Consider the following 24,354-nt stretch of genomic DNA (forward strand, 5'->3'; position numbering starts at 1 on the left):
CAATAGAAATGTTTAAATGAGTTGTAAAATCTTCCAATTTTCATTTTAACTAGTAACAAAATGTAACCTATTCCATAATTATATTGATATCACGAGTTATGTTTACCATAGTCGTTGTGTGAAAAAATGTTCTTGACGCTTCTTGTGTATATCTGTAGACAGTGTGCGAATTACAGGAGGAATGAAGGAGAAATTCCCTTTGGTTATAGCATAAATCCAGTATTACCTAAGGGGATTCCCCCTTATTATCCTTGTAATTCGTACACTGTCCATAGATATAGACACGAAGCGTCGAAAACATTTTTTACACGACTGTGGTAACCATAATATAACTCATGATATATTAATATATTTACCAATAGGTTACATGTTCTTGCTAGTTAACATGGAAATGTTTTACAACTGATTTGAACATTTCTATTATTTTATGCGTTATAAATATATGGTTATTTAATACTTTACTTGTAGTTACAAATAACTACTTTATTTGTTAAAGCAAACAAAATATTTGACTCGATTAGGAATCGAACCCAAGACCCTTTGCACGTGAGTCGTAGATGGTCCTCACTCTGCCACCCAGTTATTTGATACATTACGAGTCGTATATGGACGAGTTGGAAGCTTATTACGCTTTTTCTAGGCTATTTCTGGCTATGACGCTCTTCCACTTTGTCATATTAACACCTTAAATGTGTACTACTACTTCGCGAAAGATGGACTCGAAGTTCATTTACCAAAGTCGGCTTTCCTCTTGTAAGTGAAAAAAGAACTTCAGGCACTTTGGTTATAATATTTGTAGTTGTAATAATAGCAATAGTACTATTTGGTTTTCGAGACAGTCGAATTTAATTTTTTTCGTTTCCGTTGACCTACTTTACTTTGATTTGAGGATTCCAAATTTCATCCTATTTCCCACTGAAAAGTATATGTAATTCAACTAGTAGATAATTATGGATGATAATTAAATTGAAGTTCATCGTAATATAGCGCTTCACCATTTTATATCGTAAAGGTCAGATCCATCGGTATTGTAACAGATCGGTGCTTGAGCGATTGACCGTAGAAATTTGAAGCCCGATTAGGGATAATTTCACAGCCTTGTTTTATTACAAGTGTAAACTCTTTATTTAGTTGAGAGGAGAACTGGATCATTGGTCAGAGTTGATGACGATGGGTTTTGAGGATCCATAGTGGATCACGGTAGTTGGTGAATCAGTGGGTCATGGGTGAAGTTTACATTTACCCACACCATCTCTGGCTCCCGGAATAAGTTATATACTCGTACAAGTAGAGATTACAGATGTAAAAGATAACTCGTAAAGGAAGACAACCGCTAAGAGTGGCAGCTCTAGAAGGAAGTCACATTAGTAAAAATTAAACTTTCTATCGCTTCGAACTAATGGAAGAAAACGTATTATTCTAAACAAGAATTTGTATATTAGCTAAGTTTCTTCCCTTTAGTTTGAAGAGATGAAAGTTTGGTTTTTACCGACTGAATTCTCTCAAGAGCTCCAGTGATACCTAATTAACCAATTTACTTGAGATAAACAGAGAGTTATTGAAGGAGAAACCAAGCTTCGCCTCGGATCCTAACTGACAAGAAACCCCAATTACTGTTGTCTTTATCAACCTCTTTAACATTCTTCTTTGCGTTATGTTCCATCGTCTGCTTCGACTGCACAAAACTTTCCTTCACACAGTCTTCCCAATGAGAATCCCATCTTTCTTCGGTGTATTTTCCATGCAATACATCTTCAGCTCATCTTACAGCTTCCAATTTCATTATTCGCCTCGTCTTCAGTAACATTGTCATCATCATAGAAATTCTGCCATTATTGGCAGGTCACTTGCTGCAAATGAGAAGCTTCCATGCTCCATGGTCTTCTGCTAACCTCTTCGTCTTCACGTAAGATTTTCCTGTTTTGATATCGTCCATTAATTGTATCTCCATCGCCCCCTCCCTCTCTCTCCTGTCACCATTCCCTCTAGCACGTCCATCATGATACAGTTCCTTCTCAGCGAGTGTTTCAACCAGTTTTTCTTCCTATTCTTAATAATATCTAAAATTGTTCTCTTCTCCCCCACCATCTCTAACATCCTCTCATTCGTTTTCCGCTCGACCCAACTAATTATCTCCATTCTTCTCCACACCCACATTTCGAACGCTTCCAGTCGTTTCTCATCGTTTTTTCGTAATGTCTATGCTTCTGACCCATACAGTACAATTTTCACACGAAGCACTTTATGAGTCTTTTTGTCAACTCTTTATCTAAGGTCCCGCAAAACAGTATTTTCTTTCTCCTAAAGGCTTATTTCGCTGTTCCTATTCTTGCTTTTATTTCACGTTCACACTTCATATCATCATTAATAATACTACCCAGGCATCGAAAACTAATCACCTGTTCTATTTTCTCTTCTCCTACTTCTATATTTGACACCGACCCCTTTGTTCCAATCACCATGCCTTTTGTCTTTGTGGTAGAAATTTACTACCTGTTTTAGTTTCCGTATTGATATATATCGAGCTCAAACATCAAGATAGCGAGGAAAATACTTTTTGATGTGGATTCAGTGTCCCAAAAAATGGGTTCCATCTCCATTCCTACCCTTTATTCTAACTGGAAATGATAGAAATATTTTATTTCCGCTACCAACATCAATCTCCGTACATAAAAAATTGTAACAGTGACAATTGTTTGAGGTATCAAATTTCTGAAAACGGTTTTATCTTACGTCTATTGAAAACCGTACACGTGATTCGATGTAATACTTATCTAAATATTTATTGAAAATAAAGTTCCCTGAAATAAGTGAAATTTTCAGTTTGTTGTAACTTTATTTCTATATGTTCAAAATAAGTAATACTATAATAAGTATTCGACATTAAGGTACTTTAAATATGCATTACCCCGTCGATCTGACTTCCGTTATTACTGTTGTAGAAGCATCTAAAATTTTGTTATTTTTCCATCTTTGTGATACTGTAACATCCTTAGTTTGCAACATTGTACGACAAATGTTGCATTTTTATGGTTTCGTTTTATACTTAGATTTGAAATATGTAATAACTGACAGTATTATTTAAAAAAAAGTGCAATTTTGTAATTAAAAATAAACCAATCGCTGAGCGAAGCAAACGAATTTATCTATTTATATATATAAATAAATAAATATCTTGTGACAGTTTCGCCAGTACTTGGCTTCATTAGACATTAGTGAAATAATAGTGTCTAAGCATGCCAAGTGGTTAATTGATGAAGTTGTCACAAGATGTTAGTTTTATAAATTAGTTTGCTTTGCTCAGCGATTAGTTTATTTTTAAATATAGTGTATAATACGCAAAACTGATGTAATAGAGAATATTACAATTTTAAAGTGGGTTGGCAACACTCTTCAGCTTGTCGTATCACAGAGTACACCAAACAACGTCCAACAGCCAATACGGAAGTAGTTGCACAGTACAAACTTTCGCGTTTTTTTGGCCATTAACTAATTAACTAAATAACTCAATGGCCTATGGAACCCGAAGGTTCAATCCCACGTTCACTGACTTTTTTTATCCTTAGCCAACTGGATCCAGTTTCCACTTTGTATTCCTATTTCTACGAGATCCAACTTAATATTGTCGTCCCATCTGCACCTAGGTCTTCCTAATGATCGTCTTCCGATTGCTCTTCAGTTAAGATTTTAAAAGCGTTCCTACTTTCTTAAATCCTGGCTATATGATCTGCCGACCTCAACCTTCTAGATTTGATGACCATAACAATGGTAAATCGTATAAATTTTGTAATTCCTCGTTATGAACTTTCCGCCATTTTCCATTCTCGTTCCTCTTCGGTCCGAATATTCGTCTCAGGATCTTGTTCTCAAGTACTTTCAGTTTACGTTCTTCCCTCAGAATAAGTTACCATGTTTCACAACTATACAGACCAACTGGCATGACTACTTTAAGCTTCAAATTTCTCGACAGAATTCGCGACAACAAGAGATTTTGAACTGTTAATAACACGAATTCCCCGCTTTTAGTCGAGATTTAATTTCTTCGTAAATATGGTTTTTGGTATGTTAATTTTGGTCTGAGATATTTGAAAGTATCGATAGTATTATTTGATATTTTAACACATCCATAATTAATCGACGAATTTCCATGTTAAGTTTCATCTGCACTTATTTCTAAACCCATGTCCCTGCAAGCATTTAATAAGATCTCTCCATTTCTTTATATTCTTCTTCTACCACTTCCTTTTAAATTTACATAATCAGCATACGCCATAACTTGGTGAATAGTATTCAACTCTAGGTCCTGGTGGTTATCTTTGATTTTCGTCCATTAGTTTTTTTTATTATTAGTTTAAACATTACAAGGGCGTATCAAGATAAATGGTCCACTCTGTATATCTATACAAATAAAGCACTTTTTAACTACTTATTACTTGTTTAGGCTTTATTTTCGTTCAGAAATCAAATTACAAGGTGAACTTCAATACAATTATTTATTTTCTATGAGTTTTTCAAACAAATAAGGCAAATAATTTCAATCATCTATTATTCAATATGTCTTAACAATACTCGTAGATAAATGTGAATTATTTGTTCGTTCAGTATCCAATTAATCTATGTTGTTATATATTTTTTTCATTTTACACACAAGCAAATAATATCAAAACTTTCGTCAATGTGTGTTAAGAGCTTGACATACTAAAAAATAATTTTAAAAAATACAACATTTTTCTATTGCTTGTTTATTCATAAGTGAAAGGAGATAATGAACGGCAAGTTACCACAATCATAGATAATGTTATTTTACAACAGAAAATATGAACCTGAAGAATTTTCAGTGTTGCCATCCATAGGAATTACAGTATTGCCAGAATAACATTTCTCCCAAAATGTAAGTTAAGGCAGCAACTACAGGAACAAACTCTTGTAATAAACAAAATAGTTTTAACATACAATTATAAAAATTAAATAATAATGTTATTTATAAAGTAGTTCATAGGACACCAAAACAACATGATACGTTATCAAATTGAGTTCTTTCCTCTAGTCGCTGCTTTAACTTAGATTTTGGAGGAATTGTTATTCTGGCAACACTGTAATTTTTATGGATGACAACACTGAAAATTCTTCAGGTTCATATTTTCTGTCGTAAAATGACATTATCTATGATTGTTGTAAGTTGTATTTAATTATCTCCTTTCACTTATGAAAAGCAAGCAAAAGAAAATGGGTAATTTTTTAATTATTTTTAGTATATCAGGTTCTTAAGAAGGAAATATATTTTATTTAAATCCGTTCGGAAACCCAATTTGGGTAACTAAATTAATTTTTACCTCATTGACTAAATGGTGTAAAATAAAAATTCTTCCCTTGCATCTGCAAACAAAAATCACTTTTAGTTTTTCTTCTTAGTTGATTTAATAAGGAAAAAGTCATTTATTGAATCACAAAAATCAATAATTAATATTTGTTCATGATAATAAAATTTTATGTAATTGATATTTCAAAAACAACACAAAAATTTGAACAGAGTTCCTCAATACACGAAGGAAGACAAATTTCTGATTTATTCAGCAAACTTACTTGGAAAAAGTGATTTTACCTTTAGTAAGGTAATTAAAATACAATACAGTTCTATGGAATATATTTTAACAGCCTCTTGTACAATATTTGTTTATGGATAAAGATGAATTTTTGTTCATTCAACAACTCAATTTTTCAAGTCAAATTATTTTTCGTTAATATAATCATTTGTTTTCATTTCTGAAATGAATCAAATAAAATTAGAAGCTTTTGTCAGTGTGTGCTAATTTAAAAAAGAAATATCTGTTTAGAAACTCAATTTATCAAACGTAAATTACGTTCAACCTCATTGACAATATAACATTAAATAAAAATTCCCCATTGTATTTGCAAAGAAAAATAACCTTGGACATATTTTGTTTCTTTGTTTAATTCACTTAATAAAGAATAGAAAGAAAATAATTTATTGGGCAATATTCTTTCACAGTAATAGATATGAAATATTACTTTCCCACTGATCTTTGGGAAACAAAACAAAACTTTGAACAACTTGCTTCTTGTATATAAAGGAACATACGTTTGTAGTTCGTTCAGTGAATCAATTACTGTTAATTATCTTCGCTAAGGTATTTTTTTTTAAATCCAATAACCTTTTAACTGAAAAAATATTTGAACAAACTTTTGTTCTGTATAACAAAATAATAACTTTAGTTATGTCCATCATTCGAACCGTAAACGCTAAGAATTCTTGCAATTTTCATACATATTCGTGATATTCTTACGTTGGACTGGATGCGCAAAACAAATGCCTGTAAAAATTCGCAAAGACTTCTGCATTTCTTTGAATAGTTCAAATCAAAGGCATAAGCACACGATATCATTAGTGATACAGCACGAGTTATGTCCTCAGCATCACATATTTTCTCTCCGTTCACGTAAATCGCAAATGATTGCTCCTCCCACGGTGATTCCTTTTCTCCGACAATTATAGGTTCTCCTGAGACAACCTACGCAGAAAATAATGCATTATTAAAACATCCCTACCGTAACTAACACTTAAAGAAAATAATGTGAAATTTTATTTTGTACGTTACGTCATTTATGCTACGACTACTTTATCTAAAAAAATAGGTTATGATTTAAGAACTGGTTGAATCCTTTGTATTATATTCCTAATAGTATTTGATATCTAGTACTCCCTGTATTGTGGAATAAAGTTAAAAGAATATTATATATTGGAATCATTTACCTGTTGTTATTGTGGTATTTTAATTAACTAGTGACTTAAGAAACCGTTAATTCATTACTGAAGAAATGAAATAACGCCATTAGATCTGAGGCTGGGCTAAACTAAATCAATCAGGATTGGTAGACTCTACACTATGTTGCCATTTGTCACTGAACACACATACAAATTTATCAGCACCATATCAGTATCTTGCAGGACCATAGTTTGCCACAATGACGTCCGCAAGTCTTCGAGGAAGACTTTCCACCAATTTGCAATGCGTGGAGATGGGAATCTTGGCCCAATTATCCCGCAAAATGGCAAACAGATCAGTGGTGTTTTTCGGACGACATGGTCTGCATCTCAAGCGGCGCTCCAACTCGTCCCAAAGATGTTCAATGGGGTGGAGATCTGGACTTTGGGCTGGCCAATCAAGTTTTTCACTCCTACGTCCTCGAAATGCCTGCCGTATGACATTAAGCACTGTCGTGCTGAAACAGGTATGAGTCAACACTGAATTGTGCCCATAATGTCGGTAGCTCAGAATTGTCTAGAATTATTTGATATGCTTCGGCATTCATGTTTCCCCGAACTAAAACATGAGGACCAAGACCATATAACGAAAAGCAGGACAACACTATGATGCCATCTCCCACCGAATTTTAGTGTTGGGACGATAAATTTCTGTAAACATCGTTCTCCGCTCATACGCCACACTTACACACATTCATCGGATTGCCACATCTAGTAGCACGATTTATCACTTCATAGTATGGATTTCCATTGCTCGAGAGTCCAATGGCGGCGTTTCTTGCACCACTGTAAACAACGAGTCGCATTGCAGGCTGTGAATATGGCTTGTCAACTGCTGCTCGACCACGAAAATCAAAGTGCGGTGATTTTCCAGCGGACGGTACGATCACTTGTAGCATTATTGGGAGCCTATCGAAACTCTTGTGCCACCATTTCTAATGACGCTCACAACGCGTTTCAAACATCGACTTTCACGACCTGTCAATATTTTTGCTTTAATGGGCCTAGGCCAGCATATCATAACTCCCTAAAGCTTCCTCTTCACGATATCACTCATTGTTGACCGAAGTATCTGAAATTTGTTGGTAATCTCACGGGTCAAATGTTCAAACCTGTGAACTCCAATGATCATCCCTTTTTCCACCTCATTAAGTTCACGTCTTCTGTCTATATTGACTGCTCTAGTTGATATGCGAGTATTCTGAACCACCAACGCCTTTTATAGGTTGTATGATGTGTACCAACACACGATCCCAAGCATTTCTTGAGGGGTGTCCGGTGACGAATGACAACATAGTACACTTCTCCAAGTATTTCCCTACTTTTTTTAGCCTATCAAAACATTTCTTATCCATAAATCTACCAATCAATCTTAGAAACAATGTATGAACCACTAAATCTACAAGGTTCCTCACTGTTCTTCTCCCTCTAAGCGGTTTGTCCCTTGTACTATTGCACGCTTATATTAGCGAAAGACTATTGAATAACTTTCACTTCGATTTCTAATTTCTCCTGAATAAAAAAAAAAAAGATTAAAAGAAAGAAAGAAAATAAGTAAGGGAGTTTTGTTTATAAAAATATTTTTAAAAGCTCGCTTTGAAATTTTATAAAGAAAAGAAAATAGAAAAGAGTTGAATGTTGTTAATAAAGAATTCTCTGAATTAAATTTATATAAAAGTCAAGGATTTTATTTATGCCCACGATTTCCTTTTCTTCTCTACTTGAGAGGACCTGTAATCGTTTGAGTAGGTGGGCCTTTTTTTCTCATTACTTGTACTATTTCCTTGTGGAAAATTAACATTGAAATTAGTCGTCAATGGCTGCAGTCTCTAAGCACTACATACACAATGAAACCTGTTGTGCTGTCACTTCACTCAGTCTTAAAACTTTGGCTTTTTTTTTTTAACCGTGTAATCATTGGAAAATTCATTACGAGTATTTTAGAGTTTAGAAAAGTTAAAAATGAAAACACATAGGTACCTTTTAGATATTAAATAAATGTTGCTTTCGCATCATTACTTTCGTCCATTATTAAGGAAGCTTTGTATAGTACAACAAATGTTTGTTAAATGTTTTATTTCCTAGTACTTTTATAAAACCTACCCTTTTTTTGTTACAGTTCATTGTTATTGGAAAATTTCAGCTGAATTGGTAAGAAAATCTGTTCATGGAAGCACTGCCTCTATGCAACGAGAAGAGTTTTCTTCTACTAGACAAGAATGGACCGAGCATGTTGCTTTATACCTTACTCCGAGGAATAGAACACTATACACTCCGCATGGGTTTCCATATACCTAGTCCGTCTTAGATATCCTACTTTAACAATTCGTATAATGCCTGTGTGAGTTGTACGCACTAAGTTCCGTGTTCACCTCTTTGTTAATCGTTTGTGCTTCCTGTTTGAATTCTCTCAGTTTGAGTTCATTTCGTCATAATCAGGACCAAGTTTTGCATCCGTAGAGCATTATAGGGCCTATGTTTAGCAGAAGGGGTCCAGCTGTTTTCTCTAAAAAATGTTACTACTTTGGTAATTTCTGTTCACATTCGGTTAGTTTAAGGTAGGGTTGGCTAGTTTAAGTTAGGTTAGGCTAGTTTAGGTTACGTTAAGTTAGTTTATGTTATATTAGTGTAGGAGTCCTGCATAATTTTCCAAAAAATGATAGAATTTCGCTTATTTCTATTAATATTATGTTAGTTTAGGTTAGTTCAGGTTAGCTTACGTTAGTTTATGTTAGGTTAGATTTGGTTACGTTATGTTACGTCTAAGTACTTGACTCTTTTCTCCTGTAAATTTTGTGTTTTTGACGTGCTTCTGGACCCCTTGTACTAAACATACTCCCATTATAGTGAATACAACGTTCTTATAAATGTTCAATTTTACATTACTCGATATTTAATTCCGATAGATTTTTGCATCAAATTCATAAATTATTCTTGTTTGTTACAAGTGCACTTAAGTATTTAAACCTGCTCATTTCCCCTACTTTGCTTCTACATATTACAATACTTCCGTTTCTCAATTATCATGGGGCTCCGGTGGCTAAGTAGTAGAGCGTTCACCTCTAGTGCATGGGGTCAATGGTTCGACCCCAGCTCGAGCTAGGTTTACTTTGTGGTGGACAAACACCATGTGCGTGGGTTTTCTTCGGAGTTATCCCGTTTCCTGTCACTTTTCATCATTCCATTATTTCATTCATTTCTCATCATCACCGTCTTCTTTAGCCTAGCCGACATAACCATGGGACGTAAAACTCAAAAATTTCATTTTATTTCAATTCAATTAACGTGGTTTCTACCTGTTACTAAAGAAATATTGGCTCGATCTAGATTATAAGACCTAAATTTAGGCAGAATCACAGCAACTTTTTCTATGGGTTAGAAACAATATTCTTCTCTCTTTGGAAACTAACGACACCTCTATGAGATTAAGAAAGGTTGTCAAGTTCATTCATTACTAACGCCAAAACAGGAATGTTGATATTATTTTAAAAATGTTATACGAGGAGATATCAGAAGTTTTGTGCAATCATCTGTAAGAAATCCATTCTGGAGAACTCTGACATCATAATAGTATTAATTCTTGTCTACGTAGTCACCGTGCTTAGCGACACATGTTTGCCAGCGGTTCTTCTCTTTCTGTAAGTCTGTTTTGTAAAAATGTGAATTTGGCTTAAAAACACAGATGAACCTCAGATATGACGTCATCTACTGTCAAAATGGCGTCCTCTGGGTGGACGCTTCATTTCTGAAAAGAGAAAAACTCACTAGGTGCTAGGTCCGGCGAGTATGGAGGTGGGTAAATCTTTCATATATTAATTCCTCTGCCTTCATCATAGATTCACAGACGGAATGAGCTGGTGCATTGTCTGCCGATAGCAGCACTCCTTTTGTAACCAATCTGCGCCATTTCTTCTTCAGTTTCTCTTCTAACTTAGTCAAGAGATGCGAATAATAGGCACAGTAGTGCTGCCAAAATGTCTTGAGCTGTGGCAAAAATGCGAACTAAAGCTCTCACCCTCGCCACACCCACGCGCTGAGCCACTAAGGGTTCAGCTGTTGCTAAGCGAGAGAGCCTGAGCGAAAGGAAGTGGAATTCCTTCAGCCGATAGCAACGCCTAGAACGGAAAACTAGGTGTTAAGTCAATGTGGTATATCTATAGTAATAGTTTGCCCCTGTGGTAGATAACCTGTCATGATGACCCCTTCACAGTACCAGGAAACGGAAAGCATCACCTTGGCGGCAGACTTTTGCACTCGTGCCTTTCTAAAACTGGAGGAGGGTGTTTCCATTGTTTGGTCATTTTCTTTGTTTCTGGGTTATAAAGATAAAACAAACTTTCATCCATTGTGACTAGTCTGCCGATAAAAGTCCTATTCATCCACGTCACAGATATGCAACATTTCTCTTACAGCGTCCTCGCGATTTCTCTGCTGGAAAGGTATGAGAAGTAGTGGCACTCACCTGATGACACTTTCTAAAGATGCAGCAGGCTGTGAATGATATTCTAGGTACACCCATAATTCATACCTATTATACACATTACACTTTCAATGGTTTCCTCCTGTCTTCCATTACGGTATGATGATCTCAAATTTCACTGTCAAGGCGGCATCATCAGTGAAAGATGGTCTTTCAGACCTAGAGACGTCCGCGGTGGTCATGTGGCCAGTTTGGAATTGCTGTTTCCACTTGGATACCATTTCACAGGATGCGCATTTATTTCCATAAACTTTTTTTATTTCTTTGTGGATCTGCATTGCTGATTTCCTCTTAAGATGGAGGATCTTAATGACTCTCCGGGTCTCAAGCTTGTCCATCATCCTTCAGCTTCAGTGATTAACCTGAAAAAAAAAAGAAAAAAAGAAAAAGAAAGATAGAAAGAGTATTCTAACGAGTACAGAATTTGAACGGTTAATATACAAGAACCTAACTATAAAATGACTGTCCAAGGGGGTTCATGTCCGTCACCTTCTAGATGATTGCACGAACTTTGACACCTCCTCGTATATATCCTAAATTTTAATAACAAAAGGCAGATGATTGTTGCCCCTTTTTCGTTAAGTACCGGTACAACCCAACGAATATAGATAAAATCCAGTTTTGTTTGGTGACAGAAGTGTTGTATTTATCGCAGATACTGAGCAAGCGCAGCGGGGGGGGGGATATTGAAGAGTCCATTGGTGCAGTGTATCCAACTCTTCTTTGAAGTTGCAATTTAGACGTTATTTGTTTGCATTTTAATAAAGAATGTCACAAATTACATTGTTATTATTAGAAGGAATCATGAGGATGGGAGAATGGTCGTACTACTTTAATTTCTAACTTGCTTGCTCATTCAATTGTACTTTACACGAATTCTAATAATCCCTGTAAGCGTTTCGTCAAAATTAATACAATTATTTATTTTTCTCTTGTTTTATTATTTTTATATCTTCGTAATACTGTTTATGCTTCGTATGAATATGATCGTAATGCTATTTACAAATTTTAATGTTTATCTAATTTTGATGTAATACCATGCGGAATATCTGGAATTTCACAAGTACAGTGAAATCTCTGAATAACAGACACCGATGTGCCTCGATTGTTTGTTCGTAAATAAGAGGTCGATTACAGAGAGAGGTTACACAAATTTAGATTACTTACAGCTCAAGTGGTATGCAGTATACAGTAAACAGTGTAGTTTAAAATGCAAATATAAGCTAATATCGAAATATTGTACTCAAGTGTTTGATTTACTGGAGGGGTAGGGGAAAATCCTTTCTCTGTAAAGAAACAAAATTATTGCTGGGACTATGTCTATATGGGCGAGTACTGTAAAATATACCTCCTGTATGCTAATTTTTTTTTTTTTTTTTTTTTTTTTGAAGTACATGTCAACTTCATGTAAAAAGAAGGATTCAAAATTATGTTTGCATATGTTTTGTGCGGTGGTTCACCAGATACAGCAACACATTATTTCATCACACGTCTTCTTACGTGTACTATGCGACTTGTCTTTGACACATCCTGGAACAACCGCACGTTTCTTCCGATCAAACTTCGTTGTTTTACGAAGTGAGTCCTTCCCAAAGCAGACATTAATTGTGTCATTGTTTGCATCGTGAGTGGCAGTTCGTGCACCCTTAAGAGGCCTCATTCCGGCGAAATTAAAATACCGCTAATTTTACAGTAATTATGTGATATCTTCCAAAATATAAAAGGTAATTGAAATGTGGAACAAGAGAGCACTAGACAATATTATTTTGCGTGAGGTACTGTTATCACAAGTCACCTAGCGGCTTTCCGTTTTCAGCCGTTTAGAAACGCGAAAATAAATGCCGATTTTCAAAATGAATCGAAATCGAAATCAGGTAAGTGAGCCGTGATAACGGTATCTCATGTAAAATAATATTGTCTAGCGCGCTCTTGTTCCACATTTAGATTATCTTTTATCTATTCGAAGACATCACATAATTACTGTAAAATTAGCGATATTTTTAATTTCGCCGGAATGACGCCTCTTAACTGTGTAAGTGCAACCACTCATATCAACCATGACACAAAACTGAAATGTTTCACGTGACCTTGAACGCAGGGACAATGCTATCTGTCACCATCAAAGCAGTGTTACGAATACCAACTAAAATTATACTGACTTCATTCTTCGTGATTCTCAAACTTAAGGTTAGAGGAACTTCTCCGACATCCTGTACTCTACCGCATATTTATTTTTAAATTACAGAAAGTATTTTCTGTGTTAGATAAACTGAAAATAATTCATGTACATCATGAAGAGGGTACTGAAACGTTGGATGGAAAAAGAAGACTTTCTGTGTCCATAAGGGATTCAGTCCCGTAATAAATCACGTATTTGTACCTATAGTTTATTCAAGGAACGTACAGTATCTGATGTAAACAAATACACGTGGTGATTGTTTCATTTTATTGGTTAAAGAGCCTTGGAACATCCATGCGGCAGAAGGAAATAGTCCCTTGGTAAGTAAGCTGCTTTTCAATGTTTCTATTGCTTATAAGGGTCATTACCAGAAATACAATTTCCTTACAATTAAATAACAGAAACAACACTATATCTAAGAAGTAAATTGAATTAATGCAATAAAAGAGAATACGCATGCGAAGAAAGTGGCTTTGACCCATCTTACGTGCGAATCACAGTTTACAATATGGCCGCGTGCAGGGAATATATATAAAACATTGGCTGGCTACAAGCATGTGCTTCTTGAAAGAAGCGCTGACCGATAGCCAATCATCCGATGACTGGCGGAGTAATACCATTCTGCAATGTTTACATCAGTATCAGAAGGTTCGTTGAATGAACTTTAGACAGGAAATTCTCATGGTATTATGGGATCTCCTTTATTGAGAGATGTCCGTTAAGGGTAATTTCACTGTACTAGCAAAGGTCATTTAGAATTTTTACTAATTGCAAGCATTACACTAGACTTCTTTATGAAACTAAATAATTTGCAAAGATCGAAAATTAGAATTGTATTACGTAAAAGTACCTCATTAGAGGCAGGGAAAACGACATTCCCTTCTCCTCCTAAAAGCACTGACAAACCAAATACACTGAGCATTGCGTTCTTGTACAAAGGTGAGCTTGTGCTGGAATGGTATTCTGCCAACAAAGTCTTCGCCTTTCTTCCTTGTGATTGACAAAGTTGGCTCACTATCCTGTGGGTTGAAGATCGGAAAAATGAAACAAGAACCTCGTCCACGTTTACTTCAAGTAACATGTTTCCTTCCAAAAGAAGCTGAAAATGCAGAATGCAATTAGAATTAGTAAACAGGTTGTGCTTGTGAAATTATAACATCACCACCACCCTTTCAAGCAAGAGACAATCTTCGTGAAGTGAGGGGGAAGCTGAGAGGGTGATTCATTAATCATTCTTTTCGTCTGTATGTTCTTAAAAAAATACCAATCACCTGTCGTTGGTATAAGGCTAAGAACACTATGATATAAGTGTGCACTGAGTACAAAAAATTAAAGAAACGCATAAAAATCTTTGAAAATCATTTTAAAATTTCGTGTGAAATTTTCTAATATGTTTGCTTGTTTTTGCGTTGAATGCGGCTATATTTTTTCTTAATTTGCACAGTTTTTGCTTTCGATTGCCTTCTTCATCTTTCAGGGTCATGTGTTCCGCCGACAGGAATGGTGGTTTGGTGCCTCTATTTCTCTGCTTGATAACATCAACCCCACGCTAATAGACTGGAATAGTCTGACGTCACATCCTTCCCGTTGCCATTGTGATCGCAGTTTTATTTTCTAAACAGCATGGCCTAAGAACCTAAGTACAAAGCGAAAACAGTGACGTATTAACTTCTGGATTGCAAACATTAAAGAAAAACTTGTATATGTAAAAAAGATTTCCAATGAATGAAACTATGAAAAGATAGAAAAAGCAAGCAATTTGGCAAATAATATGATAAAATATGACAAGCGTTGAAAGTGAAATGTTTCCTTTGTTACCGTAGGGTTTGTGTATTTATCTATACATTTGGAGGTTACATTAAGTGTCAAAATACTTAACTTGTTTATTATCGGATATTGAGCTTAAATAATTCTGGAAAATCTTTATTTAGTACCATCAGTATCACACATTACATTGCATATGTGTAGGGCTACAGAATTAGTGTTTAAAACTTAACCGATCAGAAATCGGTCCAGACTGAAAATTCTCAGCACGCATATGGCTACAAGCCTAGTGTCCTTTTTGTTTTGTTTTGTAGTCACTGTAACTATGCACTCATATTTTAAAGTATGGGTATAAGAAATCTGAATGCGCCAATATAATTGACATTATTTTCAAAGTAGACAGTGACTTTTCCTTGTATACAAATCGTGTTTTGTTCTAGTTTCATTGTGCCGACAGCTTGTCAGTCTCTACTTTAGAGTTTCTACATTGCGTATAATTACTTTAGTTCATTATGGATTACATGGTAATGACGCTAGCGTTTCTTATGCAATTTCTATCTTATCATTTTACGTAGAAATGTGGTCTCTGTAGAATTTTCCTTAGATATTACTTCATGAATTACTGAATTTCACTCGTAAATTTTCTAAATAGTGGCCCCATATTCTTAATCTGTGGCTTTTGTTACTAACTTTACCTTCAAAATATTATACAATTATCTAATTAACAGTCTGCAATTATTAACAGCAGACTTAACAGTATTCCTTTCGATTCATGTATTTGTTTATTAAAAAAAACATGGCGATCACCATAATAACGAGGAGGAAATGACGACATCACTATTTCAGTCTATACAGGATCCGACAAAAAGACCTCCCCCTCATATCTGGAGAGGGCGCTGTGTGAGTTGTGTCGATACGACGGCGGAGGGAGTACATCGAAAGGGTCGTTACGGCTCTGGAGATGGTTGAATGGACCCTCACACGCGCCACATTTTCCGGCGTTGTTACGGTCCGAAGTCGGCCAGGCGAATTTCTTTTCTCAGTGCAGAACCTGTTGCCCTAAAGTTTGATAGCCAAACTCGAATTATATTTTTCTATCCGGAACAGAATCATGTCTACCAAGTCCGAACAGAGTGCGAAACGCTCGCTGAGTAGTAATTGCAGAACCATCATTACGTATACACTCCTCCACAACAAACACATGATGCTCACCGCGGGATGCAATTGCGACTACTGAAAATGACACATATATCGCTACCAATCGATACTCACTCCACCGACGTATTCCCATCATAACTCTCACAACGCCCTCTACAAATACGGGAGGTCTTTTTCCGGATCCTTCACAATCAAGACAAGCCTACAAGATTTTATAGATGTATAATGTTTTTTTTTTTCACGAACGCTGCGGAGTGGTGTTGCGGTAGTCGCATTGACTATTCCCTTTCACAATGATTCATAAATACATTCACTTCTCACAGTAGATCAGCGGTAGAGCACTTACTTAAAGTGTTCCTGGTTCGATCCTAGATCGTGTGAATCTGTGGTGGACAACATTGTATCCATGGGTTTTTAGGAGGTCTTTCATTTTCTCTCATATTCTCACTTCAGCAGTTCTTTAATAATCAGTAACTTTGAACAGTTATCCATCTTCTTAAACCTAAAGGGCATAAACATGGGACGTAAAATTGAGTATTTAATTTTCAAATAGGTTTACATGGTTAAAAATAATCCTTAATTTCAGCTTCTTGCTCATCCTATATTAAAAAGCCGATATCTGGACCGTGAGAACGAAAATCAACCTGCGACATAGACGTGGAAAAGCCCAGTATCGCGATTTCTATAGATCGATACTTGAAATTTAAAAAGATGCAAGTAATATTAATATAGACTCTAACCATCCGAGTGGTATTAAGGGCTTATCTCCTTTTATCATCAATAGAATTATCAATTAGACGGTCGGACAGGTAAGAGCATGCGAAAACTATGGAATGGCACGCTATTGCTGCAAACTGAGAACATATTCAAGTTAGAGCACTTTTCGTCTCAGTGGAGCCTTACCGTCTAGTGAATTTCAGTCGCAGAGTAGTTTTGCGTTGGAATCTTCTGAGTGCATCTGAAAAGAAAAAATGAAATCTTTGAGTTTTACGTCCCACGGTTACGCTGGTTAGGCTAAAGGAGACGGTGATTATGAGAAATGAATGAAATGGTGGAATGAAGAAAGTAGGAAGAAACGGGACAACCCCGAGAAAACCCACAAGCGTGGTGTTTGTCCACCACAAAGTCCACACGGCGCGAGCTGGGATCGAGCCAGGGACCCCAAGCACCAGAAGTGAACGCTCTACCACTTAGCCACCGCACCCCCTGCATCTGAAAAGAAGATTGAGGTTGTAGACAAATATGTCGTTGAAGTACTTTGAATAAAGGTAATAAAATAAGGCAGGTAAACTGCTTCAATTCAGCCATTGATTCTTACTTTGAGTGTAACTACGTTCCCTGAATTCATGAAGGATGGTTATTATGGCCGCAAAGTTCGGCCATAGGTACCTAGTCCACTTCACTGATTTAGGTGTTAGCATTTCGGACACACCAACGCGTACTGTGATGGGACGAAGTTGTTTGTGCGAATTGCCACTAGGAGAGTCATGGTGATGAGCTTTGTACACCGATCAATCCCTATTGCGCTGATTGTAAGAGATATGATCCCTCTTGCTCTAGAAACTGTCCAACCTTTCGATGACACGTGAATCAGTGGCAGATCTAGCCGGGACGGGGGCCTAGGCTTCCCAGTTTCAGTCACAAAAATAATTTAATCTATTATTTATATTGTAATATCCTATGTGATATTGTAAACAAACAATTCCACGCATCACTTTTTACAAACAGCACCACGTGGTTTGGCAAGAGGATCTTCCACCTACACTCACATGCAGATGTCGGCTTCTGGTCTCTCCCACGGAGCAGAAGACGACATCGGAGCAGCAGCGCCACCCAAAGGACCCTATAAATTGGATGGACAAAGGCAATTCAGTACCAGTTTTCTGGTAACCCTCCTCTAGTCTGCTACGGGACTTTTGGAGTAACCTAACCCCAGGCCTCTAGTCTGCTACAGGACTACGCCTATCCTATCTCCTGGCTTAGCCTGCTACGGGGCTCTGTCTGGGAATCCTAACCTCAGCCGCTTAGCCTGCTAAGGGGTTCTTCTGGCCACATAACCCGCCTCTGCTTGCTACGGAGCATTGGTTCCTTAATTCCCCTCTGCTTAGCGTGCTACGGGGCTCTGTCTGGGAATCCTAACCTCAGCCGCTTAGCGTGCTACGGGGCTCTGTTGGCCACTTAACCCGCCTCTGCTTGCTACAGAGGATTGGTTCCTTAATTCCACTCCTCTTAGCCTGCTACGGGGCTCTGTTGGAGATCCTGTCTGCGACCTTACGGCCAAAGACCACCTATAACTAACCTTTGATTCTAGAGAGATTAATTTGTATAGTATTTTGTGAAAATACTTTTATGGTGGAAGCTTTTATAATAAAACTTGTAGTGGGAGTAGATTCCGGACGCTCTTTTTATTAAATGTTCTACCCACAAAACCTATATGAGAAAGTTTTACAATATATTTTTGAAAGTGTATTCCTAGTGTCTGGGGTCTGGCCGCCGCTCCCCTTAGATTTTACCTTCTAAATCTGTCTCTGAAGGAAATCCGAGAGAACTGATAGTTGTCAAGAAGATTTCCGCTACTAATCAGGAACGTTGTATTGAAGAAAGAGCTCCAATCGTATTCCCTGATTCTTTCGAATCTGCACTCGCAACTCGTGAAAATCTGTTTCAACCCAAAAGTATCTGGGACCGAAAACCTATGTTGTTAGCACGTCCAATTCACATCTCAAAACACCGACATCGTCTTAACGACGTCAGAGGTAACCGAAATCTCCAGCTGAAATCTACTTCCCAAATTTTCAATACTCTTTGATATATATATATATATATATATATATATATATATATATATATATATATATATATATATATATATATATATAGTACCAAAACAGTGACCAAATGCGGCCCTCTCACGTACTGGTTTTGCCTCCTTACCTCTCATCTCCACCCCCAGCAAGTTATCCTGAAAAAAACTGATCTTGACATGTGTAATAGAAAATACTATACTACGTAGGGACAACATGGAATGAAAATGATATAAACAGAAAAATCGAAGTAAGAACACAAATTAAAGGAAATCGTTATTACACTTTTCATATATTATTAAGGTCACATTTGGAGAGTTTCCATCGCACTTTTCTTTTCGAAGAAAACCGCTGTACGTATTATCAACACTTTAAAGCTAACCATAGAATCTTACAGCTTTGTTAATCTAATAAATTTGTCGTGTGAAGCTTCGTTTAGATTCAAATATAAGTTATAGTTTGAAATTACGTGAGTGAATTCTATTCCAACACCTCTTGTTACACATAAAAACGGAGCTATGACATAATAGAGCGGATTCATAAACTAAACTAACTTATCACCAGCGACCAGATGAAAGCTGCCAATGTGTAAAATATACTCATTATAAAAAGTAAGTTGTTCTGCATTGTCATCAGGGATACACTAATCTACTCTTATTATCAATAGTGTTGGCCTTAGACAATGACCTTTAAGAAAAAAAGCTTGTTTTCATTTAGTGTAAATTAAAAGAACAGATTGATTAGCTAATAACTTAACATCTGCATATGGAATAATTGTTATCACTGCCGCAGGGCCAGCCCTAGGCAATTTGCCGCCCCCATTTCTCCAGAAAGAACAAATTTAAAAGCCACGGTTTTAAGTATGCTACGCCATCATAAATAACGAAGGGGAGGGAAAGTGCATTCACACTCAGAAAGGCCTAAACACTAGAAATACAATCTCCTTGTGTCTGTTTTTCTTTTCTTTAAGTAATAATCTATTATGTTAGTGAAAAATAAAGCATACCTGCAGAGGAAAGATGGTAATTATTTTTACAGAATTTAATATCGAGCATCAATCTCAAAATATCAGTTTTTAATTCTAGTGCAACTAGCGCTTTTATCTCTATTTCTTGATTTTTCTTCTACATCTGTCAAAAAAAATTAAAAAACTTGTTTCCACTTCAGTAATAAGGAACTTCTTTGTGACAAAGACAAGACTAGTTTCATATCAAAACTGTGATAACTAACTAAATAGAACAGGTGTTCGGTACTGATCGGTGTTCACTACTATTAGAGAATTGAGTTCTTGTATTTGATAACAATCAAGGAATTTATGCTCGGATTTGTTTGACCATTTGCTCTAGCATAGTTCATGTGACCTTAAACTAATGCGACCTAAACATGATTTATGGACGTAGTATTCAAGTAGAAGGTAAGTTTAGTAAATTTAACTACCACCATCATGAAGTCTGTTTCCAACAAGAAATATTTATTTTAAATAATATAGCTATGACAGATTTTGCCACCCCTCGAAACTTACCGCCCAGTGTAAATGCACGTGTTTCACATATGGTAGAGCCGGCTCTGCATTGTCATAACTTATAGTCGCAAATTGTAATGTGGAAAGTATAGCCAAAGCCTACTCATGAAATGTTAGTACAAACCTTCTGTTACTTACCCCTTCACACGTAAATAAAATTGGATAAGCCTCACGAAGTTGCCGTAGGACTTCCTGTATCGGTTTATCTGATTTCACAATTCGTCTTCGTTCATAGGAAGTGAGTGACATCAAATGTTCAACCATTTTAATATCCATTTCAGCCTGATAAAGAAATTCGATTTTGTATTAGCACAATATAATTACAAAACCTTATTTGAAGATTTTAAGAAATCATCGAGAGAGATTGAGTTTCTTAATTTCCTTACTAAGCTACTTCGGTTATACAAAATAGAATAAGCTTCCCTATATTGACGCTAAATTTACACGTAAGCCTATTACGATATTTCAAACGGAAAGTTGTAACTACTCGAGGAGCGTAAATAAGGGGCATGCAGACTCATATTGCAGGGGGTCCCAAGCCATCAGGGGGCCTTCAAATCGTGAAGTGGGACGTACAGAAGGGGCCTCACTCCATGCTGTTTGCGGGGACCCAAGCCTTTAATTACTCGACTGAACTACTCTATAACAATTCAAACTAATACAAGGCAGAAAATTTAATATCTTTGAGTGCTATTTCCAGGTAACATAGAAAACTTATCCTGTCTTCTAAATCAGTACCAGCGCTACTACTACTACCACCAGTAATAATAATAGTGATAATAGTAATAATGCAGCTTAACACTGTAGGTAACTGCAGCGTTTCTCAACCACTGTGTCGCGACATATTGGTGTATCACGAATAAATGTGAGGTGTGTAGCAAGATTTTATGATATTTCTGATGATAATATTTCTTTCTTATATTCATTCATGCTTATGAATCTTAAGTTTCTTTTATGTTAATATATTTCAAGAATCTTATGTAATTTGCTTGTGAGATTTGTATTTCATAGTTGTTCCACAATAAAAAGAAAATTTATATATTTCTGTGTGTTTGCGTTTTTGTGTCTAGAAAAAAGATCACATGAAGGGGTGTCGCGAAAGTTTGAGACACAATTTGGTGTGCCTCAAAGGAAAGAAAGATTTGAGTAACGCTGGGTAAGTGGAGAGGGAGGACACTGGTGGTGGATAGTGTGCAACATTAAATTTAGAGGTTAGCTGTGAATAACCTATAAGCAGCTTCTGACCGGAGCAACAACGAGGCTAGGGCATCTATATATCTGAGGTTTCACAGGGGTTCGATATAAATATATTATACTGTATAAAAATGAAAAGAATCTTGGAGATCGCATCACGGGAAAATGTCTAAGCAGTTTGAAATTAAATTTTGGATCAGTTATCACTTACCTCGAACTATATTATTATCATATTACTTTGATTAAAATGCTTATCCTAAGGGAAGAGCAGCGTCAAAATTTGGACGAGAATTTTCATGATCTTGTTAAGTTAGAAAGATAAAACTTGGAACATAAACTCTTCACTAAAAATAAGTGAACCCGTGACCCAGCATTTTTGAGAGTTCCCCAACTCAAAGGCGCACAAACCAACAACACATGCGAGACAAACCATTTTCTACATGTATTACGTAAAGATATACGCTGCTACGGAAACAGAAACGCAATTGGAGAACCTAATAAAACTAACAGACATGCAGTAAGTATATAGGAATTGATTTGGACATAACGAAATGTAAAACACTGTACACAGATCAAGAAAATAAACGATCTACTTGCCACATACCAGTATATTAAACAATCAGAAAAACTAGCCTTCGTGGATGAAGCATGCAAATGTTTGGGTATATAACAAAGTAGAAACATCCCACAGACAGAAACGGTGTTGCCAAAGTCCTAACTCTGAAGTGGGCTGAAAAATAATACCAAATTGAAACAAAAAGGGCTGAATTCATTATTTTATACCAGTGTAATACATGGCTCTATAACACGAAACTAAAAGAGGTAAGGTTCTAGAACACTGCCTCTACCCTCTTCTAAGAGTCCAAATCAAGAAAGCACTCTTTTTAAGAATTACTTTAAAAAAAAAAACATCTAAATAGGAGGATTCCGAACAACCGTGGAAGTAGATGAAACTTTTCCCGCACACAGACCGTATGACAGAGTCCGCAAATGAAAAGGGAAGACAGTTATAATCTTCGGTAGTATTGTAAGGAAACCAAACGCGCCTCTCTTTAGAATATTCAACACTTGATTCGACGTGTGTGTGTGTGTGTGTGTGTGTGTGTGTGTGTGTGTGTGTGTGTGTGTGTGTGTGTGTGTGTGTGTTTCTTCTTCTTCTTTAAGATTTCAAGCTAATATTTCCACCAGACTGCTTCTTTCTCGTCTCCATCATGCGCGGCGCGGATGCGCCCATCTAGCGTCAGTTGTTTCCCTGCATAGTTCGAATTACGAATTTTCCACACAAAGTTCACAGCGTTATGCGGTGCAACGTCACAGAATGAATGTTCAATAGCATTTTTTAAGAGTTCAACACACAATATAAGTAACGCGAGATGCAGGAAAAGTCTTACTTTTGAAAATGTGACAAGTATTTGTTAAATGGTGCTGAATTGGGTAGAATTGTACCAACATTTTTACAGAAGGGGCTGAAAATGCCAGCGTGGTACCAACGGGCTAATGAATGATAAAAAGGGTTGAATTTGGTGCAATTGTAGCAAGTGAGGCAACACTGGACAGAAATGAAACTGGAAATAACTGATACACAGTGGCGTATTTAGGGGGGCTTCCGGGCTTAAGCCCCCCCGAAATCTTACTTACTATAGTAAAGTATATGAAATATCTTGCAGAATTTTCACATTTTCAGGCAAAGCCCCCCCGAAACAAAATCGTAAATACGCCACTGCTGATACATATATAAGAAAATTAGAAACTATACTTGAAACTCACCTGAACTTATTATTGTGTGAAGCTTCTACGTTATGATTGGACTTTAAATTTTAAGATTGTATCAATGTCATCATCTTCATATTAATGACTTTTCACCATTTTTACTTCCAACTCCACGTTCACACGCTATAGTGCTGTTAGAATTATTTGCATATTTGTTACTCAAATATGTTTCTTCTGTTAATCGAATATCTGGATATTAGTTTTCAATACTCAAACCATTATTCGTTATAATCGAATATTGCTCACATGATTATTCATTATCTGCACATTTTTTTTTTCGAAATAATTATTGTAATAATGAACTATTTTAATTTTAACAACACTCTTCATACCCTATACACGGTGGAAAGATAATATATCGATAAACTGGAGGTGATAGTAACAAAAATTGTTTCATAAACATGGGTCAGAAGGGATATCGTATTCATGTGATCGGCGTTGAAAGATCGGCAACGACGCTGACACAGACTAGCCCAAAAGTAGATATACAGTCCCGTACTGATCGGTCATGACATTTTATATCATTTACTTATTGTTATCCATACAGGTATTGACAGTGGCGTATTTACGATTTTGTTTCGGGAGGGGCTTTGCTAACTTTCGTGGGGGGATTTGCCTGAAAATGTGAAAATTCTGCAAGATATTCCATATACTTGATTATAGTAAGAAAGATTGGTGGCTTAAATACGCCTCCCCCCT

General features: G+C 36.3%; 2 protein-coding genes across 5 annotated transcripts in view; one reads left to right on the forward strand and one right to left on the reverse strand.

The window, feature by feature from the left end:
• Window positions 1-24,354, forward strand: part of LOC145676093 (adhesion G protein-coupled receptor L4-like) — a 295,890-nt gene that overhangs the window by 39,954 nt on the left and 231,582 nt on the right. The gene's annotated exons all lie outside the window — the stretch shown is intronic.
• Window positions 4,475-24,354, reverse strand: part of LOC145676094 (sterile alpha motif domain-containing protein 3-like) — a 105,107-nt gene continuing 85,227 nt past the window's right edge. The window contains exons 7-9 of one of the 2 annotated variants that reach the window (XM_081746976.1): window positions 20,830-20,973; window positions 14,294-14,542; window positions 4,475-6,530 (exon numbers count right to left, since the gene is read on the reverse strand). In XM_081746976.1, coding sequence (XP_081603102.1) covers window positions 6,231-6,530; window positions 14,294-14,542; window positions 20,830-20,973 — 693 coding nt within the window. In that variant the 3' untranslated portion in view covers window positions 4,475-6,230. Of the gene's footprint in view, window positions 6,531-11,359; window positions 11,627-14,293; window positions 14,543-20,829; window positions 20,974-24,354 lie in introns of those variants that run through there. The other variant, XM_081746977.1, reaches the window with a different exon arrangement.

This window comes from Thermobia domestica, chromosome 18 (assembly GCF_964235325.1).
Source record: "Thermobia domestica chromosome 18, izTheDome1.hap1.1, whole genome shotgun sequence".
Taxonomy (NCBI): Eukaryota; Metazoa; Arthropoda; class Insecta; order Zygentoma; family Lepismatidae; genus Thermobia; species Thermobia domestica.